Source organism: Eleutherodactylus coqui, chromosome 4 (genome assembly GCF_035609145.1).
Source record: "Eleutherodactylus coqui strain aEleCoq1 chromosome 4, aEleCoq1.hap1, whole genome shotgun sequence".
NCBI lineage: Eukaryota > Metazoa > Chordata > Amphibia > Anura > Eleutherodactylidae > Eleutherodactylus > Eleutherodactylus coqui.
The window spans coordinates 99,983,754-100,009,233 of NC_089840.1; the positions used below are offsets into that span (position 1 = coordinate 99,983,754).

General features: G+C 40.6%; 1 protein-coding gene across 1 annotated transcript in view; it reads right to left on the minus strand.

The window, feature by feature from the left end:
• PUDP (pseudouridine 5'-phosphatase) overlaps nt 1–25,480 on the minus strand; it is a 272,258-nt gene that overhangs the window by 124,365 nt on the left and 122,413 nt on the right. Inside the window, exon 3 of the mRNA XM_066599922.1 lies at nt 23,454–23,683. Coding sequence (XP_066456019.1) covers nt 23,454–23,683 — 230 coding nt within the window. The remainder of the gene's footprint in view (nt 1–23,453; nt 23,684–25,480) is intronic.

Genomic DNA, 25,480 nt, shown 5'->3' on the forward strand with positions numbered 1-25,480 from the left:
CCCAAAAAATGAAGTTTTAATTTAAGCCACTACATAAATAAGGATTCCTAGATGTTTTGTGTGCGTGTGTATAATGAGTCATTTTGCTAGCAAATAAAGGAACGGATAGATAGGTGAGAATATTTTACTTTTAAGACAGATAAAATGGCCCTTCTGCCGGCTCTGAAAGAACATATCTTTTATTTTTATAATACAATCCTATCACAATGGAACTGCTTTGTTCCACAGTGATGCTTCATCACCGAGCATATAAAGCAATGCTTATCTCTATTTGAGCCCTGATTTTCATAATATCTTGAATAGAGAGCTGCCTCTGGGTAGAAAGTACTCTATACAAAAGTGCTCTGTTAAGATTATATCTTGAAACACATTTGTCAGTGCTCAGTGACAGCAGGGGTCATTTAATGATTCTGGAGTAGTCACGGATTAGGCCTTGACTCTGAAGTAGTGTAGGGCTCAGGAACACGCTGCCGTAACACACTATCCTGCAGTTTGCAGCAGCTCTCATCTACTGACTGAGTGATTTAGTGACTCAGTACTGAGAGGCCAGTTTATTAATGGGAACAATGAATGAATTGCAGGCTATGCGGAGCGAGCTCTTGACACAGCTGATATTGGATCTAAGTAGCAGCTGATAAGGACTTATTGATTTCAATAGGTTGTATTGACATATGTAATGTTCAGTTTCTCAGTTATCAGTCTTTCTTGCCTTGCAGGATTAGGATTTTTATTACTTAATTACCATTTTGAAGAACTTTTGCTGAACATTAGCTCCTTGAGAAGTTTTCCAGATGCAGGTTCTGAGACATAAAATATTGTCTTGCCTCTCCGGATACTTTTTTTTTTCTACGTCACTCAAGTCTCAATTAGATTTACAAAAAGAAAACAAATTTCTGACCAATAAATATAAGAATATGGAAAACAGGGTATCAAAACTGAGACCACCCCTAAAAGGCGCTGGGTAATCCTCCTATTCAAGTAGTATGAGCTTAACTAATTGACTAATACTGCACTACATGTAATAGTGTGACCGATAACTTAAAGGGGTTGTCTCGCGACAGCAAGTGGGGTTATACACTTCTGTATGGCCATATTAATGCACTTTGTAATGTACATCGTGCATTAAATATGAGCCATACAGAAGTTATTCACTTACCTGCTCCGTTGCTAGCGTCCCCGTCGCCATGGATCCGTCTAACTCTGATGTCTTCTTGCTTTTTTAGACGCGCTGTGCGGTCTTCTTCCTGGTGAATGGGGCCGCTCGTGCCGGAGAGCTGGTCCTCGTAGCTCCGCCCCGTCACGTGTGCCGATTCCAGCCAATCAGGAGGCTGGAATCGGCAATGGACCGCACAGAGCCCACGGTGCACCATGGGAGAAGACCCGCGGTGCATCGTGGGTGAAGATCCCAGCGGCCATCTTGGTGAAGGAAGAAGAAGGAAGACGTCGCAGAGCGGGGATTCGGGTAAGTAATACATTTTTTTTTTTTAAACACATCCTTTGGGGTTGTCCTGCGCCGAACGGGGGGCCTATGGAAAAAAAAAAAAACGTTTCGGCGCGAGACAACCCCTTTAAGCCGATGATGACTAAAAATCGCTAAAATCGGCAATCGTTTTACCGATCATTGGCGCGTCTAAACGCACGCCCATCATGTGCTTTTCGGGCACTGCTAGCTGATTGTTAAATTCAGTCCAACCTAAAAAGAGTCATTCACTCTTATCAGCAGTTCTCCATGGCTGATAGCATTGTTTCGCATGGAGAACAAAGGATCTGAGCGCTTATAATAGCCCTTGGGCTATTAACTGCATTAAGGAAGGCTTCATTTGCACACTTAATTGGTACTTAAGTAGCTGAGTAGCTACTTAATAGTTTATGCAAAACGATCACTCAAAGCTGTCACTCAAACTTTCGTTTGAGCGATCATCTGCTAGTGTAAATGGGCCTTTATACAACCCTTGTTTCTGTGTTAATACCACCAAGCCACTGCTCCTCCAATGAAAGACAGGCATGTGAGCGGCTGTACATCAGTATTTAGTACCTATTCTACTTCTACCACATACGATAATGCGTCTTGACTGAAAGCTGCTGAGAACTGATGTTCTGCCCTCAGATCATTAAGCATGGCCCTTTTCTTTAATTTTAAATACAGATTGCATTTCCAGCGAATTGCCAATAAAATTATCCAAACTGCTGTTAATGACTTAAAAAGCTTTTCTGGGCACAAAATGAAAACCCTGAAAAAGATGAAATCTAGGAGCTACAGCCAACTAGCAGCAACCTGTGCCTTTTATCTGCCACTCTGGACCCTCTTCTACCCCCCCGTGCAGCTGCTGATCTGCTGTTGTGTCTACACCCATCACTTCCACAGTAAACACAAACTGTTGGCTACACTTCCAGCATGCATACAGTTTGTCTTCTGGTCAACACTGTAGCTCCACCTCCAGCTCACAGGTCCCGCAATTTACTAGCACCAATCTCCCTCTCACTGATCGTGCCACAGAAAGCCTGCTGAAGCAGACAGAACCAGAGCTTCTGGCACTCTGAACTGCACACTAGCAATAAAGCTCAGTGCGGCCACTCCTATCCTCCCATCATGCACTGCTCACAGGAGGTTCAGGCTATAGACAGCGGAGGAAGTAACAAATGAAGACAAGATGTAAGCGGAAGTTGGGATATATTTTTCAGGCAAAGGGCAATAGAAAATGAAGACAGTAGCCAGACTGGGTACAGTAAAGCTACTACAAAATAATTTGTGATATACATTAGATTTTAAAAAGATAAGCCTGTGCCTAAAATGCCCCTTAAAAAAGGCAAAAAAAAACCCAAAACACTTGTTATATACTTATCAATTACATTCAGCACTGTTCAATTTGTTCTGTTAAGCAAAAGATTAAGTGAACAGGATCTAAGTAAAAGCATTTAAATTTTTGAAAACCCTCTCAAAACAATGGGTAAAAAATGGAAACCTTGAATTGTGTTTTATTTTAGTTTGTCCACTCAAAAATGGTACAGAGAAACAAAGACCGAATGCAAAGTGTCATCCTTATCGTTATGGTTAGCGAGCCTATTAATAGATTTAAAGACATTTTTTTAAGTGTCCAAAATATTTCAATGTGCATCTTTAACCCGAAAACATACCATTTATTTGCTACATCAGCCTCATAACTTTTGTGTGATTATCCAAAGTATGAAGAAAAACATTCCGCACTCAAAATGGGAATGGGTATCCTTTTCAACCAGTTTTAAAAACCTGGTGGAATATGCTTGAAAATGGCACAGTATGTAGTGCCGATAGATGTGTGGCATCTGTGAATAAAGGAACGTACCAGGTAACGGAGCGCTGTGTTTAAACTGGTTGAAAATGATACCCATTCCCATTTTGAGCGCTGAATGTTTTTCTTCATACTTAAAATTATTTAAAAAGGCCCCAGGTTATCCAGGGAGTCTTTCTTAAACTCCGGTCCGGATAGTGGATAAAGGGAAATGCAATTCAATGCTAACGTGGACAAGAGGCGCAGGTGGGATTGCCCTGGGTAGGGTTAACCTATCTTGCACCAGGTGAGTTAATATTCACCTAAACAATCCAGCTATAGTAAAAATAATATGGGGCGCTTTTCTTATACTTATTTTTTAGTGTGATTATGCATCTAAAATGAAAAAAATAAGCAGCTTTGTTGATTTAAATGAAAACCAATTTATGTTCCTCAAAGACAGTTTTCAGTCTATATCTGTATCACCGATCTTGTAACATTCGCATCAAGTTTGTAGTTCCTGCTAAGAGTGGTTTCCCTTCCAACATCTTTGTAATGCACTGCCTATTGTTAAGAATTTGACATCTCTAGTAACAAGGACATGAGGACACAGCTAGTTACTACATGCAACAGAGGGGCGGGCATTCAGAAACTACCTAGCAGCCAATTGGAGCAGGGCTATGCAAGACACCATGAGAAATGTGAGAGGGGAAGTCCCAGCTAGTACAGTATTGGCAGAATGGCTGTTTATGACAAACAGAGCAGACAAATAGGAAATCTACATGAACATATAGGAATATCAACATGGAAGACTAAATTGATCAGCCAAACTAGGTGTAAAACAGCAGCAAAGCAGCATCTAATGAGGACCTGGGCTGCTTTTAAAGTTTTTTCAAAACTCAAGTACGCTTTAACATATCACTGTGTATATGGTAAGAGACAACAAAAACCCGCTATAGTTCGATCCCGCGGTGATATTGCCATACTACTGTTTGACGCTTCTTACTAACTGAATTCTAATTATGTAAGAGGCTTGTTTGTAAATGGCTTAACACAACCTGCATCTCTACGATAAACTACGGGCTGCCTTGAAAACTCAAATCTCTGCTGTTCACTTTCTGCTCCATTCTCTGTGTTTACAGCAATATCGTTTCAGAAAATTGCATATCCAAAGATCTACTCTGTTCTCTAGCAAGGCTCTTAGTACAAACTCAGCATTGAAAAGAATTATTCCCTTGGGCAGAAGTATCGAGGTGAAAAAAGGTAAATTAGAAAAAAAAAATAATAGTAGTGCCCACTTTTTTGCTGGTAGGTTTTTCCATAATGCCATCTTCCACAATACGAAATTAGACCATTTACATTCTTGTTTCCATTTATAACAAGTACATAATAGTTAGGCCTCCTGCAGACGGGCGCAAATTCCGCGGCGGGATTTACCGCAGAATTTCCGTCCGTGCCTGCTGCCATAGGATTGCATTACATAATGCAATCCTATGCACACAGCCACGATTTGTCCGCGTGAAAACACGCACGGAAAACAAATCGTGGCAGGTTCTCTTTCTGTACGAGTCTTGCAAATGCCCGTACAGAAACCTCCCTAGTAACCCGCCGGCTCTGCTCTGCGCATGTGTCGGCTGTGCTGCAGCCAGAATATAGAAGAGCAGAGTAGACGCAGGAGCAGGTGAGCTGCACTCGTCACTGCAGGGGCATGGGCCGGATCCCGCTGCAAGAATTCTCGCAGCGGGATCCGACCTGGCCATCTGCAGGCTGTTTAATAAGTCTAGTGCAGATTAGAAAGTATTACCCTGTTTCCCTGAAAATAAGACATACCCTGAAAATAAGACATAGCATGATTTTCCAGAATTTTTGGGGATGCAAAATGATTTTTCAGGCTTTTTGAGGATGCTTGAAATATAAGCCCTACTCCAAAATTAAGCCCTGCTAACAGTTAATTTAAAAAGTCAATTTAAATAGTGTCCAGGCAGCTATACATGTAAAAAAGTAAAACCTTTTTGAACAAAAATTAATAGAAGACACTGTCTTATTTTCGGGGAAACACGGTAGCAGTTATCTGATGCAATGGACATTAAGTCAATTAATTTCCTTGTACTACGGTTAATGTAAAAAATAGGCCCCATAAAGGTAAAATAGTTTGTCAGGTGTACTTGGTGCAAATGTTAGCGCACATAAAATGCATTTAAAAACTCTAATTTCCAGTTATAATAATGGCTTATGTAAATGACATTAATTGTGACTTATCAAAATTGGCACTCAGGTACTTTGCACTAGAATGCAAATGTATCATTATCAAGAGAAAAACAAACACTTTACCCTGCGATAAAACACTCCAGGCATGAAAGACAATAATTACCAATCACTTATAAAATGATGCACATGTTTCTGACTCCATTATACGAACGCTGCGCGATACAATGAGCACAGGGAAGGGATATGCTAACCCTTCATAATATCTATTATTCGTCATCAGGATTATTAGTACTATTAGGATTATTTTAGAACATTAGTGCTGCTGGTTTTTCATAGACTAAAGTGCAGTTGAGAAATGGAGAAAAAGCATAAATGTTACAATATGCATTTTCTTTTGTAGGTCATTTGAACTGAGAATGCAATGACATTTATGTTAGAAAAAAAAGCTGATCCAGTATAATGCTTTGCTTTGTTCTTTGGGTACATTTATCTTTTTAAGGCCTGAAATGCTTGAGAGAGATAAAACTAGATAACCAGCAAAATAAAACACCAAAACAGATCATATTAAGTTATATGTGACAAAAATACATTTAGGAAAACGGCTACTGTAGTGGTGGAATGAATTTTATTCTAAATATTAGCACACTGTCAGGAGCATTTGTCATTTATCATTGTCACGTAAGTGAAAAACATTCACAGAAACTATTTTTATAGACTATAGAAATAAAACTGTTCAGTTATCTTTTTTAGCTCTTCATGATGATTCATAGAATGTGCTTCAGTCGTTTAAGATATCACATTATTGAAGGTTAAATAGGTTGACTGCAATACGCGTAAGTTTTTTTTTAACAGACTGTTTCCGGAATTGCATCCCCTCTTTTAGTCGGTGCCAAAAATTGGATCAAGCATGGTCAACGGCACTGCAGGAAAGCTGGCCATTAAAGGCAATCAATTACTATGGCATATCTCTTCATCTATTAGACAGTACCAAAGGCAGAAAACATTGTACTTATTGCCAAATTGCCCCTTAGCAAGTATACAGCAGGCTCATACTTATGAGCATAGCATTATAAGCCTAGTGATGCCCCATCTCTAAGCTGCCCCTTACCAATGATTGATAGGCAATGTCTATGTGTCTGTACAGGCAGATAGCCAGAGCCTACTGTGAGGAGACACTTGGAGGCCATCACTGGATGGCCTCAGCAGAATTATATAGGATAGAGATCTTGCGTGTCACGGCTCATCAGCTGTGTCGGTTTGAGACTGGGGAGATGGTATGGTGTGTGTTCCGACTCATGTGATCCATATGCCGATGCATTCTCAGTGTCATTTCAGCACTTCTCTGCAGGTGTGTGGTAGGCATCTCAGCTGGCCAATCAGTACAGTGCTTGCCTGTAAACATTCATTCTGGTTCCTTCTCATGGAGGACACCAGTTATACTGCTAGTTAGCTGTTGCAGCTGGTCTAGATGGTAGCTCTCATCTAGCTCCATAATCAGATTAGTTTGTTTGGTATACAACATCCCTATTTCCTACTTCGTGAAAGACAACAATACCCCAGATTGTGAACATGCGGTTTACCCTTATCAGGGCATATGCTCCACTTTTAGGTAGGGCGTCGGCAAATTCATAGGTTAGGGTCAGAATTCCCATTTCCTCACTTTTTAGTTCTCTGCATTCATATATCATGTATATTCATCCAATTAAGGACAATAAATATAGTGAAATCATGTGGTTACAAGAAGCTGGTCCATGTGACACATCTGAACATATCTGGCCAATAGTAAAGGACACATCTGTCAACAAAATAAAGGTCAGCTAATTGGGAACAAATAGGACTACATTTTAGAGACAGGTTAATTGGAGAATTTGTAAAATTAGGGGGAAAAAGCCTCTTGATATATTAGGAATTTTGTGTGCCAGCAGGGAATCATCTACCAGTGTTTGTAATTCAAGTCTTACTAAATCTCCCCCTATATGTCCATTTTTTTAAATTAAAATATTCTGTATGTCTGGAGTAGAAGGTGATCTGATGTACACATGACCTTTGCCAGTACATGCTCCTGAAGATCTATTGTTGAACACATCAGGATGTCTAGCACAGGAATATTACTTATCTCCATGTATCACTGCATGTTTTCTATACTGGGATTTCCCTTTTTTCATTCCTCTTACAGAGAGCGGAAATATTAGAAGTTAGCAAATGGCTCCACTGTGGCTTACAAATTGATACTCTTCAGAGCAGAGCTTGGTGTATTCAAATAAATCTCAATATAGGATATTACAAAAGCACGTATGTGCTTTGCTTCTAAATTTTTACACAATACCATTGACCTTTTCTATCCAAAGCACTGGCAGCTCATGCTTACTAGTTCTGCTTAAACAAAATCACACACAAGGAAGGTTCTCGGTGTCACCTTCAAAAGCAAACTATGAAAAAGTAAAAAATTAAAAAAAATAATAATTGTAGGTACCGTATATACCGGCGTATAAGACGACTTTTGAACCCCGAAAAATCTGCTCTGCAGTCGGGGGTCGTCTTATGCGCCGGTAATACAAAAAAAAAAAAGTGTAAAAAAAAAAATTTTATTACTCACCTCCCACGGCGTTCTGTCGCGCTCCGGCGGGATGTCGCTCGCTCCGGCAGGCTGTCGCTCGCTCCTCGTCCCCGCCGCAGCATAGCTTTCTGAATGCGGGGCTTGAAATCCCCGCTTCCAGAAAGCTAATACACACGCCGGCAGCCATGACAGCATTGAATGGCTGTGATTGGCTAAAGCACACGTGGCTTCAGCCAATCACACTATTCAATGACATCATTGAATGGCTGTGATTGGCTGAAGGCGCACGTGTTAGCAATCACACCCATTCAATGATGTCATTGAATAGTGTGATTGGCTGAAGCCACGTGTGCTTTAGCCAATCACAGCCATTCAATGATGTCATGGCTGCCGGCGTGTGTATTAGCTTTCTGGAAGCGGGGATTTCAAGCCCCACATTCAGAAAGCTATGCTGCGCCGGGGACGAGGAGCGAGCGACAGCCTGACGGAGCGAGCGACATCCTGCCGGAGCGCGACAGAACGCCGTGGGAGGTGAGTAATAAAATTTTTTTTTTTTTCTCCACTGAATACCGGCGTATAAGGTGACATTTGGGGGGTCGTCTTATACGCCCCGTCGCCTTATACGCCGGTATATACGGTAGTTTCTTTACAAGGCTACTACAGGATCTGGGATGTAGCGATAGCTACCCAAGTATCCCATTCTGTTAGAAAGTAAATCGGTCAACAAATTTTTGTCTCATTTTAGATAATTTACCGTGCGCTCAAATAAGAGAAAAGTAACAATAATTTGGGTACTCACTCAGAAGAGGGAGGTTCCCTAGTGGTGGAATACTGGGGTGTAACACCCACCCTTAGAGTCCCAGGACAGCCTGTCTATCACTGGAGGTAATCCCTCATCGAGATTTTGTGATCTCACTCAGAAGTAGTTTATCTTCTTTATTACAAATGTCACAATACACAAATTTAAAAAATGTTGTCCCTCAGACGGAAGGTCAAACGGCAGATGCAATGCGTTTCCGCCACTTAATGGCCATTCTCAAGCATAAAAATGATCTTTCAATGCAGATATGTAGAGAGCAATGCCTACTCACCGAGAGTACATCATGACTGTTGTGTCACTTCATGATGACGCGGTACACAGGGTATGCATCATCGAGTTCAACACAGCGATTTTGGAATGCATAACATGCTGTCCAACGCGGCGTGTTGACGTTACTCTGCTTTCCTCTGTGCTGGCTTCATTCAAAAAAGGGAAAAAACTTTATTTTTAACACCCTGTGTCACCCCAGACTTTCATATTTTTCTTGGCCCAAGTATTATCCAGACAACAGTTGGTTCTCCAGACATTTGGAGCAACCGTGTCATTAAAGAAATTGTATATTCTAGAAAATTTACCTTATTGGCACTTTAATGGAGTCCTATTTGTCATATATTAATCAATGGAGGTTGGAATACACTGAAACGTATTCACTATCAGAGGGTCTAACTTAGACATTTTCAGCCAGTCTGTGAAGAAGTTTGTGTTGCAGCTCCCTAATGGTGTTAAGTAGGAGACGGGGAAGGGCAATAAAAGTCTCCTGTATTTGTCTCAGAGCTACACAAAGTAGTTTTCTGGTGAGCTACTACTGTGAGGGTATATGTATATATTGCCATATGTTTTTTATGCTTTTATACCTGTATGCAAGTTCTATTCAAAGTTAAAATAAGAAAAACTTATATGTCGCCTTACATCAGATATTCCAAGGCTTTACAAGGCTGAGAGAGATGTGTCCAGAAATTCAGAGATGATACAGAACCGGACACGAAGGCCGCGTGCTTGGCTGTTTTCCCAGAAGCTCCATATCTAGATAACGACTGTTCAACTACGTATATAACTTTCACTGTCTCAGGCCGGAAATCCGGACTTCCCATATATGGTTATGCGGTGAATTTTAGCCAATGAGCCCATCACGCATTCCTAGTGATGAGACCAAAGGGTATAAGATCCCATGTAATCTGTAATAAAGTGCGCAGTCATGTCCCCGTGTGAGGAACTATACCAGACCTCCGTGTGTGGTGTCTCTTCTTTACCGCCGGCAGCGGGGCATTGGGGTGGGCCTGATTGGTGCTGTACGCAGAAATTTCCCTGACACTACAATATTGTCTTGTCTTAAGGCTCAATACAGTTTGTGTTTTAAAAAGTGAGTAAAATATCTGCAGCCTAAATATTTTTTACAGATATTTATTATGCAATTGTTTATTTGGGGCATTTTTTTAGAGGTGAGTTTCCAGTTTTACAGGTGTTTTTAAAGTTATATTGAAAAACCCAAGGAGATAAATTCAGAAAAGTTTTTTTCCAAGCCCAAAAGCATAAGTTATTTTCTGTGCCAATAAACATGCTAAGCACCAAAATAAACTAGAAGAAAAACAAAGCTAACATTTTTTAAGTGAAACCTGCCTAAGGGCAATGGAAGCTGATCAAAAACTAATGCAAGTGGTCAGAGCTTCAACACCCTTTGAACAAATTTTGAGCGATACTCGCATGTAAAACAACCAAAAATGAGCAATGATTGTTATATGTAAATGCGGGCATCCTGCACTTTTCATTGAAATGATGATTTTATAGGTTAACTTAAAATCAGGTCGTTCAGCCACTGAAAGAAAAAGCCAACATATTTATCTTTCAATAAACTGCATGCTGTTCTCCCTAGGAGAAGAACAATGCAATCTGCCAGCATCCCTGAGAGAACAAAGGAATGTGCTGACAGCTGTTTGCACAGCTAGGAGTGTGTTTAAACACACTATGGGCTCTAAAAACAACTTGTGCAGGGCTTTTTACATGCAAATGCAGATGATGAAGTGTTAATGGCCATTAACACTATGTAAATAGATCACTCAATCTTTCAGTCCTTTGAAAGATTATCTGTGTGTGTAAAAGGGCCTTCAGACCAGTTGCCGATTTCCTTCCCCAATCCTCTTAGCAAGTCATACTGTACATTGTCAGTTTACAACAGGAAGAGGAATACATAGTAAAGAATTAAAAATGCTTCAGCTCCAAGTTATTTAGATTTGGGTCAATTAGTTACTTGGGTAACATCTTGCCTTGCCTTAGTGTTAATTAACCAGATACATGGGTCTCCCCTGTATCGGGGTTTGTCTGTCCCCCAACTGGCATGTACTATACTATGTATGTCTGTCTTTTTGATACTAGTTTTTCTTTCCAAAAATTGAACAAACCTTTAAATTGGAAAAAGGCAATCCATTATTATGGTGCTTTAGCACCTAGCGGAATATCTCACTGTAGAAAAATCTGCATGTCCAACATACACATATCTATGTAAATTTATGGCACCATCGTTGATATCTATAGATAAAGAAACAATACCACTTAAAGAACACAAAGGACTCTTAAAAAAGACGAATGGGTATCCGGTAGTTTCCCTTTTAGTTGCTGATTTCCTTCGCTTCATACTAAAGGTGTTTCTATTCTGCACATGTGTTCAAATATCAGGGGATCTACTTTAATGAACTCTTTCATGTTCAAAGGGAATAAGCACTAAGCATCTATTGTATTAGCCTTGTGCTATCTGTGAAGGTAATCAGGTTGCTTTCAACATTGTCCGAAAAAAATGTACATTTTGCCTGGTGACATTTGGCTGAAAATAAAGCTGAGAGATACAAAGATTGAAACAGATAAACCAGAGAACAATTTATTACCCTCGGAAAGAAAAACGGCAATGAAATAGTTTACCCTAGGTCCACTGTTTTTTTTGGATTTTGATGGTTCAATAGAAATTGAAAAAGAAATCTATTTTACTGTGGGTTCCCTCTACATTGCTAACATTTTTTTTTGCTCTTTAGATTTATTCATATTACTTGTTTTCTCAAGTTGGTGTTCATTATGCACACACACTTTAAGTATATGAATTTTCTAATATAGTTGGGACTTCGTTTTATGTATTACTGACACAAGACAGACACATTTGTCCATTTGGAAAGGTATTCTTCCTTGACAATTCGACAACAGCTCTTTATTTTGATATAATGAAAATAATGATTATGTTGGTATTTCACACTTTCTTTAGGTGCATTATGGACATTTTAAAGCTAAGAACCTAACTGGTCATTGGTTTGGATAAAACACAGCTTATTAGGACAATACTAATTAGTACAACTTTAATGAGATCAAGACCTGGATGAAAACCTGACTCCTCTTTAACATAAACAGCACATTGACACGTTTCAAGGATGCAGTCCCTTCCTCAGCAAGACTGGGTGGAACACTATCTTCATATCACATGTAACCTTAGAAGATAATTATCCGGTAAATTTAAAATAATTAATTAAAAGCAGCCATAAAATAAATACTTCTACAAGTCCATTAATGATAGCAGTGCTAGTAACAAGATCAACAGCATGGAGAAAAGAAAAAGAAAAAAACAAATAGGATATTGTCACAATAAGGCCAAATGCCCATGAACAGATCTGTACTGCGGTTCCCCGGACGTAAATCCGCAGCGGAATTCTGCATCCATTAGGTTCTATTGAACCCAATAACTTTTCTGCCTGCCAAAGCTGACACGAGAAATTTTACCACGGATTTTCATGGTGGGAAATAAATCGAAGCATGTTCTATTTTTTACAGATGTAGGCTGCAGGGGGGAGGGGGGGGGGGCTGCATTATTATAGTATTAATGGAGACCGCGGAAAAAGGAGCGTTCTTCCACGATCACCAGTGGGCACGTCTTGTTTACCACTACGGTACTCCCGCAGCGTAAATCCGCGGGGGCATCCTGCGACGGCTGTAGGCATGAGGCCTAAAAGAAAATATTTTAATGCAGCAGGTGCATAAAAATTTCATAAGTTAAAAAGAAAAAGTTCATAAGTAAAAATATGTCAGTAAATGAAACATAAGACACAGCTTAAAAATCAAAGTTGTACAATACTAGTATAAGATGGAGTATAAATCTCAATACAAGTAATATGGGCAATTGAACATAGTGTAATTAACCCCTTAGTGACCACCCCGTAGACTTTTTACGTCCTGCTTTAGTGGGCTTTAATCTGGAGGGCTGTAACATGCTCCCTCTGGGGATTAAAGCCACATGGACTGTGGATGTGACAGCTCAATGTTGTAGGTTACTGGAGGTAACCGACAACCTGGAGCTGTCAAAGGAATGTAAGAAGCCCCCGTCACGCGATCACCGATATCCAAAGGATAACGGCGATCGCATGTCAGTAAACAAAAAGTGTAAAAGAGTTAAGGATTCACTCAGTTGCAGACCACTTGTGGCTGGAAACACGGCAGATATATAGCTTCTTGCAGACTATTTTTCCTCAACTCCAGTCTCGAATACCCAATACGCTGTTTGAGAGGCTGTGCGTCTGGTGATCACTTCAGCCTGGGATGATCTCTTTCCTATATAATTATATGAATCAGCCCTCACATGAAGACAAGCTCTCATTCATGAGACGCTGAGAGGAGGACCTAAACACATAGCTCTCAATGGCAAGATGGCACCACTGCTGTGCATTTATTGCCAAGGGCAGCCATCAGGTGACCCTGGCCGAAAATTCCTAATAAATACTACACAGGTCACACTACGTCCCCACAACGATATACAAGATCTCCCCTACTACCTCACCTAATTGCTTTTAGAGGTTGCGGGGCACTGGGTTTGGTTTTGCGTACCTGGTGGACATGCCCAGCGGAGAGATCACACTGGAAGCAGGTAGCCAGTGTGGTTTCTATAGTTTTGGGCAAGACATTCCCCCTCAACCCTTGTTGACCTGCTGGCGGACATACCGACCAGGTATAATAATCAACACAAACTCTCTCAGTTTATATGTATGGCAGCAATGATCTACATAGCATCCCAGTGGTTGAAAACATCCATCATTCTAAACAGCATCATAGCTATGAGGGACGATTCTATGGAGGGCTTCCTTAAGACTTGGCAACTATGGACTATCTAAATATCGCAAATATGTCATGACCACTGACTTCAAAAGAGTAAATCTCCTGAGACAAACCAGATGATACCAATAACATCCTATATACAAATGAGAATATTTTTCTTACAGATAAAATGAGTGGTGACCAATAGGATACATTTCATGTTTGTTTAGTTTAACATTTACAGTCTTAAGATGGCTTTTATTACAGTCACCACTGGGAGGGGTATTCTTCAGCCCTTTAGGGCTTAGTCAGACGGGCGTTTTTTCGCGCGATTTGCACATGCGTCTGGCGATTTTATAAAACCATTGCTTTGCAATGGTATCGGACACAAGAGCCCTTTTTATGCGCTCGTCCGATAAATTATAGAACAGAAATCGCAGATCGCACCTATCTCCGATCTGCGATTCCTGTTCTCTTCTCTATATGCGCTCAATGGGGCCGGCGGCAGCAGCGCCGACCCCATTGAGAACATATAGTAGACAAATCATTCTCCTCTGCCACAGCTGTAACAGCTGTGGCAAAGAAGAACGATGTTTGCCCATTGAATTCAATGGAGTCGGCAATACAGCCGGCTCCAGTGAAAGCAATGGGCTGCCGGCAAGCGCAGGATGAATTGTCGGGAAGGGCTTAAATATATAAGCCCTTCCCTGCAATTCATCCAGAAATGTGTAAAAATAAAAAAAATATATATACTCACCTTGTCCTGGCCGATGGAGTTCAGCGCGGCCGGCAGTTCTCCTGAACAACTCTCTGTAGTATACAGCAGCCGGGGATTTAAAATCCCCGCCTGCTGAATGAACTGCCTCTGATTGGTCACAGCCTGACCAATCAGAGGCAGCTCTCACTCACACCCATTTATGAATTCATGAATGGGTGAGTGAGTGCTGCCTCTGATTGGCTCAGCGCAGGGACCAATCAGGGGCAGCTCTCACTCACACCCATTCATGAATTCATGAATGGGTGTGAGTGAGAGCTGCCTCTGATTGGTCAGGCTGTGACCAATCAGAGGCAGTTCATTCAGCAGGCAGGGGATTTTAAATCCCCGGCTGCTGAATACTACAGAGAGCAGTTCAGGAGAACTGCCGGCCGGCCGCGCTGAACTCTGTCTGCTGGGACAAGGTGAGTATGTATATATATATATATTTTTTTTTTACACATTTCTGGATGAATTGTAGGGAAGGGCTTATATATTTAAGCCCTTCCCGACAATTCATCGTGAGATCGCCCGCAGCGCATTGCTTTCAATGGAGCCGGCTGTATTGCCGGCTCCATTGAATTCAATGCGCTGGACAGCTCCGGCCCGTTTCTATTGAAACGCGGCTAGGAGCAGTTGTTTCGGGCGATTTTTCGGCCCCGGTCACGCGATTTGCGGATGCGCATCCATCATGCGATCCGCAAATCGCGGCAAAAAACGCCCGTGTGACTAAGGCGATATTGTGTAAAGTTAAATAAAAGTCGAATAAAAACTTTTGAAACTAAAAAATTTAAAGTTTCAGCTTCCCTCATGGATCAGCTGAAAATACTCCCCTCCATCCTCCATGATGTCCCGTGGTGATCTGACCTGCCACGGGATTCTGCACATGCGCTGATGTGGCGTGAATGTGCAGAAGGTCGGAGAGCCTGGCAAATTTAAAATCTCCCTGCACCCGGGCTGTCAAGATAGCCAAGTGCAGGGAGTTATCACCAGGGTCCGCGGCTCCCCATCATCCATTGGATAATGGCGTTCATGTAAAGCTGAAGTGTAAAAAAAAAAGTTTAAAAACTACTAGTATCCGTAAGGGGAGATGAAATTACATATCTAAGGTCCCCAGATTTGTCCCCCAATCACATCTTTATCCGCCGACTTACCAGCTTCGGCTCATGCGCCCGTCAGGAAAATGGGGGGAGCATGCACAAAAGTCAATTGTCCGGTAAAATTAAAACATTAAAATATATCAAAATAATTTTTAAAATTATCAATTTTTTTTTTAGGTAGAGAAGCAATGAAACAGGGCATCCATATGCAAGTGGAGGGCTTTAGAGAAGAGTGCAACTGAAAATAAGAGCTGCAAGCAACAACAGCCCTCAAGAAAATATGAATGAATATCAAATGCAAATTTTTACAGAAGCAAAGTTTTAAAAAAAAATTTGCTTGAAGGTGTTTTAGGTTCCATTGCACACTTGTAGAGCCCTTAAGAGGCCAAAACAGAGAACTGCCACAAATGGCCCATTTCGAAAACTAGACCCCTTAACGAATTCATCTAGAGGTGTACTGCATATTTTGACCCCCACAGTTTTTCGGAGTACCATCTTGGCATTCTTCAAGCATGTTTCTGCATAGGAAAATGCATTATATTCATTTGACTTGAAATTTCAGATGTAGGAAACACTTTGATAACACCTAATGTGTTAAAATGAACTTCAAACAAACAGCTACTTTTATATAAAACAAGACAGGTTTAAAGTTATGTGCAATAAACATATCCAATACGCAATTTATGGACAAAGAATTTCCACACAACTATAGAAACCTGTCTGTTTTCAATGTTTATATCCCTTGTTAAATAGAACTGTTATAGGTTACCTCATTAAATTGTGGATTGATTAAATGTCAGATGAGAAGCCTACACTTTACAAACCTCTGTCTGGATGCTCTGGTGATGCTGTGTGTGGGATACAGCTTGACCCCATTTAGCCTTTTCCAGACTACTTAGCACAAGTCTCTTAGTGTAGCATAGCTCATGAAACTGAAGCATGTATCATCACATTGAGCCAAAAAATCTATCCATTCAAACTTTTTTTTTTAATGAACTGGTCAAATGTTTCCCAAGCGTAAATGTATGAAATGTAGCATTCTGTTACTATTACTTCTTGCTGGATTCTGTTCCATGTTATAAACAATGTAATGTAAGAAGTGCAGAGAATTCATAATTGTTACTCTGTTATCCACAACTACTTTGGACACTTGCACCATCTTAAAAAGACTATCATCCAACTTCAATTGATGGCCAAAACACCAGAATCACCAGGAAACCTGGGAATCATAGAATGGTAGAGTTAGAAGGGACCTCCAGGGTCATCTGGTCCAACCCCCCGCTCAGTGCAGGATTCACTAAATCATCCCAGACAGATATTTGTCCAGCCTTTGTTTAAACACTTCCATTGAAGGAGAACTCACTACCTCCCATGGTAAACTGTTTCACTCATTAATCACCCTCACTGTCAGAAAGTTTTTCCTAATATCTAATTTGAGTCTCCTCCCTTTCAGTTTCATCCCATTGCTTCTAGTCTTTCCTTGTGCAAATGCGAATAGGGCTGATCCATCTGCACTGTGACAGCCCCTCAGATATCTGCAGACAGCTATTAAATCTCTTTTTAGTCTTTTATGAAAGCTAAACATTCCCAGGTCCTTTAACTGTTCTTCATAGGGCATGATTTGCAGACCGCTCACCATCTAACTGTCCGCTGAACTTGCTCCAGTTTGACAATGTCTTTTTAAAGTGGGTTGCCCAGAACTGGACACAGTATTCCAGATGAGGTATGATTAAAGAGTAGAGGTGATAATTACCTAATGTGATCTAGACTATGCTTTTCTTAATATATTCCAGAATTGTGTTTGCCTTTTTGGCTGCTGCACCACATTATGGACTCATGTTCAGTCTATGACCTATTAGTATACCCAAGTCTTTTTCACATGTGCTGCTGCTTAGTCCAGTTTCTCCCATTCTGTATGCGGTTTTTTCATTTTTCTTGCCCAGATGTAGGACTTTGTATTTCTCCTTGTTAAATACCATTCTGTTAGTCGCCGCTCACTGTTCAAGCTTTTCTAGATCTTTTTGAATACTCTTCCCTAGCGTTAGCTATCTCTCCTAGCTTTGTGTAGGCACATTTGGTCAATTTCCCATCAATTTCCTCCTCCAGATCATTTATAAAAATGTTGAACACTGGGCCTAGGACAGAGCCTTGTGGTGCCCCACTTGATAAATTCTTCCACTTGAATGTGCAGCCATTTATGACCACTCTGAGAATGATCAATCAGCCAGTATTGAACGCACCTAACAGTTGCCTTGTCAATCCCATATTTGGTCATTTTTTCCATTAGTTATGGTAGAAGATGCTTTGGCAAATGCTTTACTCAAGTCAAGATATACTATATCTACTGCATTTCCCTGATCAACCCAATAAGTGATTCTGTCATAGAAGGAAATTAGATTTGTCTGGGATGAGAGGAATCAACTACTCTAATACACAGAGAAAGAAAAGAACGATCATGTACCTTTAGTTAGAACCTACAATTCACAGCTAGAGGTACTAAGTATTACTAACCCCTTAAATGTGCTCCTCCTTAACAGTCTGGTTAATCATAGAATGGTAGAGTTGGAAAGGACCTCCAGGATCATCGTGTCCAACCCCCTGCTCATTGCACGAATCACTAAACCCAAACTGATGTCTGTTCGGCTTCTGATTGAAGACTTCCGTTTTATGAGAACTCACCACCTCCCACAGCAACCTGTTTCACTCATTGATCATCCTCACTGTAAAATTTTTCTGATCCCTTTTAGTTTCATTCCATTACTCCTATTCTTTCCTTGTGAAAAAGAGAATGCTGATTCCTCTGTACTGTGACAGCCCTTCAGATATTTGCAGACAGCTATTACTTTTCTCAGCCTTCTCCTGAAGCTGCCCCAATCTCTGTTGCTCCAGTCCAGAAGCTACTACAGCAGTCATGCGCTTTTAATTATTCACAGGACTGCTGAAGTGATTGTCTGCAGCTATCACTTCACTGAACTCTATTAACTGCAGCCTCTGTGACGTCCCATAAACCAGGTGGGACTGGAGCTGTCAGACTGGAGCAGGAGACTGAGCACCTTTGAGTCTCATAGCGGGAGTGGGGGATTTGACAGTTAATGTTAGTGCATGGGGAAGGGGTTATCCAGAGATAGTGCAACTCAGACTACCCGTTTAAGAGATTTATGGCGTGGCCTTTATTGAGAAGCTCTCCAGTTGAGTCAGTCAGCTGATCACCGTGGGCTTGGCTGCAAAAACCCACAGAAATTAGCTTATACTATCAGGGAAGCTGCAGGCAATCACACAATGAAGTTAGGCCTTGTACACATTGGCAATTCGTTATATCAACAGAACGCACGGAATGGCAGTGCTGGATCTGTCATATTCTAGGCACAAACAGCTCCCAAAAGGATCCAATTAACTGTATTGGGTTCCACTCAGTGTCTAATCACTCTATCATGCATTTTAACCAGAAAAAAAATAGCACTGCATGCAGCATGGCAGGGAACACGGTCAATTCACAATAGGAATGCATTTGAAGTAGGTATAGCATCTAGTTTTCAAATACGTTTGATTATTTCTTATTGCATGTATTGCAGATATGATTATAAATATACTAGTAATTATTAGTAAATTATAGTACCAGTTTCTGGTGGCACAATACACCACACAGCTGTGCTACATCGTACATTCATCCTGATCCCCACAAATCACACACAGCTCTACTTCATCCATCCTGACCCCACACATTACCCACACAGCTGTAGTACATCCATCTCGATTCACACACATTACACACACCTTTGCTACATTGTACATTCATTATGATTCCCACATATTACACACACAGCTCTACTACATGCATGCTGACCCAACACATCCCACAGGACATTGTACACTGGGGCAGAGCTGTGTGTATCCATTTACATCCTGACTTCCCACAGCACAGGACACACACAGCTCTGCAACATCCTGATTCACACACAGAGTTTTGCTATTCCACACATCACCAGACTGCTGGATACAGTAACCACCATTAGTCATATGATTCCTAACACCACCCACACAGGTGATCACATGACTGACATTACCACAAGTCCTGGTGGTAGCCGCTGTCGGTTTATCCAGTATACAGTACTTTCTATTAAACTGCAAATGGCTTCTCCCACACCAGTGACATCACTGTAGGCCCTTCAGCCCATCAGATCTCTTTTACTAAAACTGCACAATAACATTGCAAATTACTCTGAACAGAGTTACTAGATATGGTTACCAGGACGTATTTGTTTTCCTCACCTACTGTTTTTTTGAAATTTTTTTCTGGAGGGGACTAGGACATAAAATCGCACTTTGCTTAAAGTATTTCACTTAAATACTGTTTCTACCATAGTCTAAGTATTTTAACAGATTCCTTCTTTTGACAGATTGGAGAGCCTGTACTGCATTAAATAAAGGATGATATTCCCAGGGTGATATTTTATCATTTCTTGTATAGAAGAGACCCTTTAATATCCACACAGGGATAGTTTGCTCTGTGGAATAGTTACACAAGTTAGAAGTATTTCTAAAAAGTTATATCTTGACATTGACATATATTCTGGCCTATATTTCACTCTACTGCTCCACAGAATGACGGTCCTGTAGTCCTGGCAATAAAGTAGCTTAAATTGATTCCTGTATTGAGTGCACACAGAAAACATGGTTTATTTTACTTCTAAAATACCGGATAGAATCCCGTTCCTTTGGCATAAACCCCTAGGTAGTCATGTAAGTGTACTGCTTAAACTGGATGCCTATGCAGAATATATTTTTTTAGTCTCAATTACAAATAAGTTATACCTATTTGTGTGATTGCAATTCACTCACATGTTGCACGTCCAAACAGTACAGCTCTCCATAAATTCGTTTTTTTTTTAATTCCCATCCACTGCAATAGATAATCTTTCCATTACATTGAATATTTCCCATTCTTTTAAAAAAGTCAAAAACCCACACTGGTTAATTTCCTGGCATATATATATATATATATATATATATTATTTTTTTTTAATGATATTCCAAATTCCCTGCTTATCTTTATCTCACTAAAGAGTTAAACAATTAAATTCTTTTTACCTGCAGTTACCAATAGGGATTGCTTAAGAGATTTAAACCATACATGTAGAAATTGAACTCACCACTATGTGGAAAACTTCCTAAACTGGTGACAGTTTTTGCCAGAGTGGCCCTTTAAGGCTGAATTCCCATGGGTCGTATTCTCGGCGGAAATCTGGCACAGCTTTAAAACCCACGGCACTCAGCCGCGGGTTTTGGAGCGGCTTTGCCGCATGCTTTTCTGTTGCGACCGGTTCTCCCATAAAAGGAGAGCGAGGCCGTAGCAAAAAAAAAAAAAATTGACAAATCTCATCCACATGGCTGGCTAATGCCGGGATTAGCGGCAGCAGGTGGATTAGCCGCAGCGAATTTCTGCACGTGAATTCTGCGGCAAATTCACCCCGTGTGAACCCAGCCTAAGTGTCAACAATTTTGAAGTCTGTATACTGTTCCTTGCAGTGCAGCCCCCTGTCTGATATTTATCAAAATAAATCATTTTACTTCACTTTTAAATCTATCCCATGATGCATCAGGACAACATTAGATAGAGGCTATATAATTTTGCCTGCTTGGAGGACAATTTCAAATCATTACCTTCTCTTTTCATCTAAATAAGCTAAACATAATACATATGCAGTCAGGATGAGCAGTGATCTCCTGTATTACAACTGTGAGACTGTCAATTACTGATGATGATCACTGTCAGTGTCCCCTTCTACGAATTGTGTGGTAGGATTTATGCAATAGCATCACTTCAACTGAAATGGACTAATTTCAGATAACATAAACCCAATTAAATCTGAGTTAAAATCAGATTTGAGATCACCTGACCCCCCTGAGGGGAAAGGTGTCAGGAGTTAGAAAAGAACCACCGACCAAAGTAACTAGCTCACAAACTTTGAGAGAATATGAAAATCATGAATAAAAAATAAATAAAAAGGGGGCCCTTTAATGATTTTGATAAATATGAGTGTTTTGTAGTAACAGTGTGTACTTCCTTAACTGTAAACTTGAAAAATGACTCCAAAAAGGAAAATCTGCATGCTAAAACCCTCTGAAAGTATAAAAATCTCAAGAACTGCTAGGGAGTACAGAGACCCTTTAACCGGAAACCCCCTTGAGATATGCAACTTTTTGAAGGGAATCGGTCAGCAAAATTTACTAGTTTTAAGCCAAGACTACTGCTGCACGAATGAAAGTGGTCTGTTTTTCATAGAACTTTGTGTCACTATAAATGTATACCTCATTAATAGTAGTTAGAAATATCCACATACCGTATGTAAATGATGCAGAGTGGTCAAGTCCGAGCAAGGAAGGGGAGGGGAGTGGCTTCTCTTCCTGCAGCCCGTTCAATCCCAAAGTATACCCCTTTCGCCTCGTGACGTGTATGATGCATTAGACATCATCCACGTAGCGCTAGCAAGTGCACCGTCAACTGCAGCATGTTCAGATAAATCACGTTGCCCATCTGTGCATGCACACGTTGACTACCTTATGTTGCATGCATAGATGAATTGTGTTGCTAATCTGTGCCAGTTGACTAACTCATGGCGCACACTCGAGACTTGCTAGAACTATTTGGACGACGTGTAGTGCATAATCCATATCACATGGGGCAGAGGGGGCATACTTTGGGGGCAACCAGGTAGTGAGCAGAGATGGTCCAGCCTGCCCACTGGACCACTCTGCACCATTTACATAAAGCGCAGTAATATTTCAACCTACGATTAATACGGTATACATTTACCAAGACACACATAAAAAGTTACTAAGAAAAACAGTTCATTTTTCTGAGTGCAGCAGTGGTCTTTGCTTACAATAGTAAACTCTACTGACAGGTTCCCTTTACGTTTAAGCTACAGTTTCCCAGTTCCATGTTCTCTAAAAAACTTTTTTTTTACTGAATTTGTGTTTGATATGCAGTACCATTACCAGCAAGGTATCAAAGAAGTGCACTATGCTGGGCAAAACCGACATTATAACCACTGAAATACAAAAAGACTTACAAAGCAAATACCGTACTTACTGCAGAAACTTTTTCTCAATTTCCTTTAAAAAAAAAAGCGTAATGGTTTTATGCAACCTGACAGCTCGACTTATGGGAATAACCTTTGCATGCCCATTTAGCAGTGAGATGGAGTGGTACGACAGACATAAATCAGCTGGTTTCCAGGCTCCTAGCATAAGATAATGAGTGTCCTAGCAGTACAATGCGCCTAAAAGCAATACCACAGTTTCTATACGGAGATAAGTGGTCAGTCACTTATCTATAAATATTCACTGTATCTGGCAAGTTCAAAAACATCTAATCATAAAAGATTGTTACTAGATATCAGGTTATGTTGTGTTCTAAGAGAACACGATACAATACATTTTACTTCGATAAGCAAATCTAAGTTAGTATAGCATAAAATGCAAATCGATATTTAAGCGGTCTTCTGCGCCACTTAAAGGATTCACAAAAGGAAGAATCAGTTCAGATTTCTCCATTTTATAAGACATTTAATAACCTATAACCTATTAAGCCCCTTTGTCCTACAATGGAAAAATAAAAAGGTTGAAACTTAACAACTTTAGGATTGTGTGATTTTTAAATCTAGCACAACACAGCCGCAACAGTAATATATATTTTCACACTTACCTTGCCGGTGCTCGGAGGGGGGTTAAACCTCTTTGCACATACAAGAAAAGCATCAGGCTGAGGTTTGCCATCTTTCACATCTGGGTCATCTCCAAGCACAATATGATGGAATAAATTGAAGAATTCTTTGTGCCTACTTGTTTTCATTTCAAATGTCACTCTGGCTGAGCTGGTGGCAACAGCCATTGGGATGTTGTGCTTATTCAGATGGTAGATTAACTTTTCAACCCCTGTGACAGAAAAAGAGAGAGGAAATAAATGAGAAATGCAAAGATTACATGATGAAGCTTGTCCATACTATCATTGATAGCAGATAATAATGTGTGACAGTTTCTGGGAAAATAAAGTTTTTGGCTTTCACTGTTATTATCTGAAATGAATGTGCAAAACAATGAAATCACATAAACAAGACTGATTCTGCAGTGCCTTGTTCTCTGGGAGCTGCAGAGAACATATACGTTCTACTGAACAGTAGCAGTGCACAAGTCAATTAACTCCTTTAGTACAGTATGTGGCAGACTTATACAGCAGAATATCATTCATGTACCGAAAAGCAATTAGAGAAAATAGGCTTCTTAAAATGTTACATTTCCATTTTCATGACATGGATGGACACTTATCTGAATAAATAACATGCAATATTAAAATTTCCTCTGTGGTACAAGTGGAATATCTAGTTGGCCGTATCTTCCCACAGTGAAAACAGTTTTCCATGAGTTCTGATACTGAGCATGACGTGATAAGCAGATTCTTTGATGACTTTGCCCTAAAAGAGGTTGTCTTTGATAGAAGTTATGTTTTATTCATAAATTACCTAAAGTTAGCCAACAAGTAACAAGCTGACCTGTGAATCGTTGAGTACGGTATCCACTATTCCTTCCTAGTAACATTTAAGATGCGAAAATTATATTGACTCCTTTAGACATGAGGTGCAGTCTACTATACTAGACTGGCAGAAAAATGAAGCATTTAATATCAATATTCAAGAAAGAAGGGCCACCTATGCACTCAAAAACATGGGGTCACCATTAAGCCTGCAGATAAAGGTCATGCTGTAGTCCTCATGAATACATCAGAGTACACCAAAGAAGCATACAGACACAGCTGAGGGACACCAGATCCTCACCAGGCCTGACTCAAAAATATGTGAGGGAGTTAAGAAGGATCATCAGAAGCCTGTCTGGGGACTCCACAAAAAAACTTTTGGACTTGATACTTAAGAACACCAGGGTTGGTGTATTCTCCATGCTTCCCAAACTACACAAAGCTGGCAACCCAGGGAGGCCAAATATCCCAGGTGGGGGAACTCTCACTGAAAAAATCTCAGAATGGGTAGAAGGTGTCTTTAAACCACTAGTGAGAAATATAACCAGCTACTTGCAGGACACCTACTGAACAAACTGTTAACCATTGGTCCATTCGCCAATGGCACCATCATGGCCACCATGGATGTGGAATTCTTATACTCGAACATCCCACACAGAGATGGACTGACCACCTGCCAGGCACACCTTGAGGCCAATGGGGTTGCCTTTGAATCAATGTTACAATTCACAAGATTTATCCTCACACAAATTATTTCTCCTTTGGCAAAGATATTTCTGCAACTCACCGGAAGCGGCATGGGCAGTAAAATGGCACTGCAATATGCCCATCTTTGCATGGCAAAACTGTAGTGCGACTTTCTGGCCTCCTGCTCCAGTAAACTACTGGCCTACTTCCGCTACACTGATGCTATCATAATCATCTGGACCAACATCAAACAAGAAATAGTAAAATTCAATGAGAAATTTAACACATTTCACCCCACCATAAACCTGACATTAAGCTACTCATACACAGGAATCAAACTACAAATGACCACTTGTCTGTCTGTATGTGAGAGAGTCTCATAGCCCGGCTTCCTGGCAATGCCATAGCCCCGCCCCTAGCGACGTCATAGCCCCCCACCAGCAATGTCACAGCAGGTTCTAACACGCTGAGAATACAACTAAGCTGTTATGTTTGACACAACTAAGCAGTCCTGA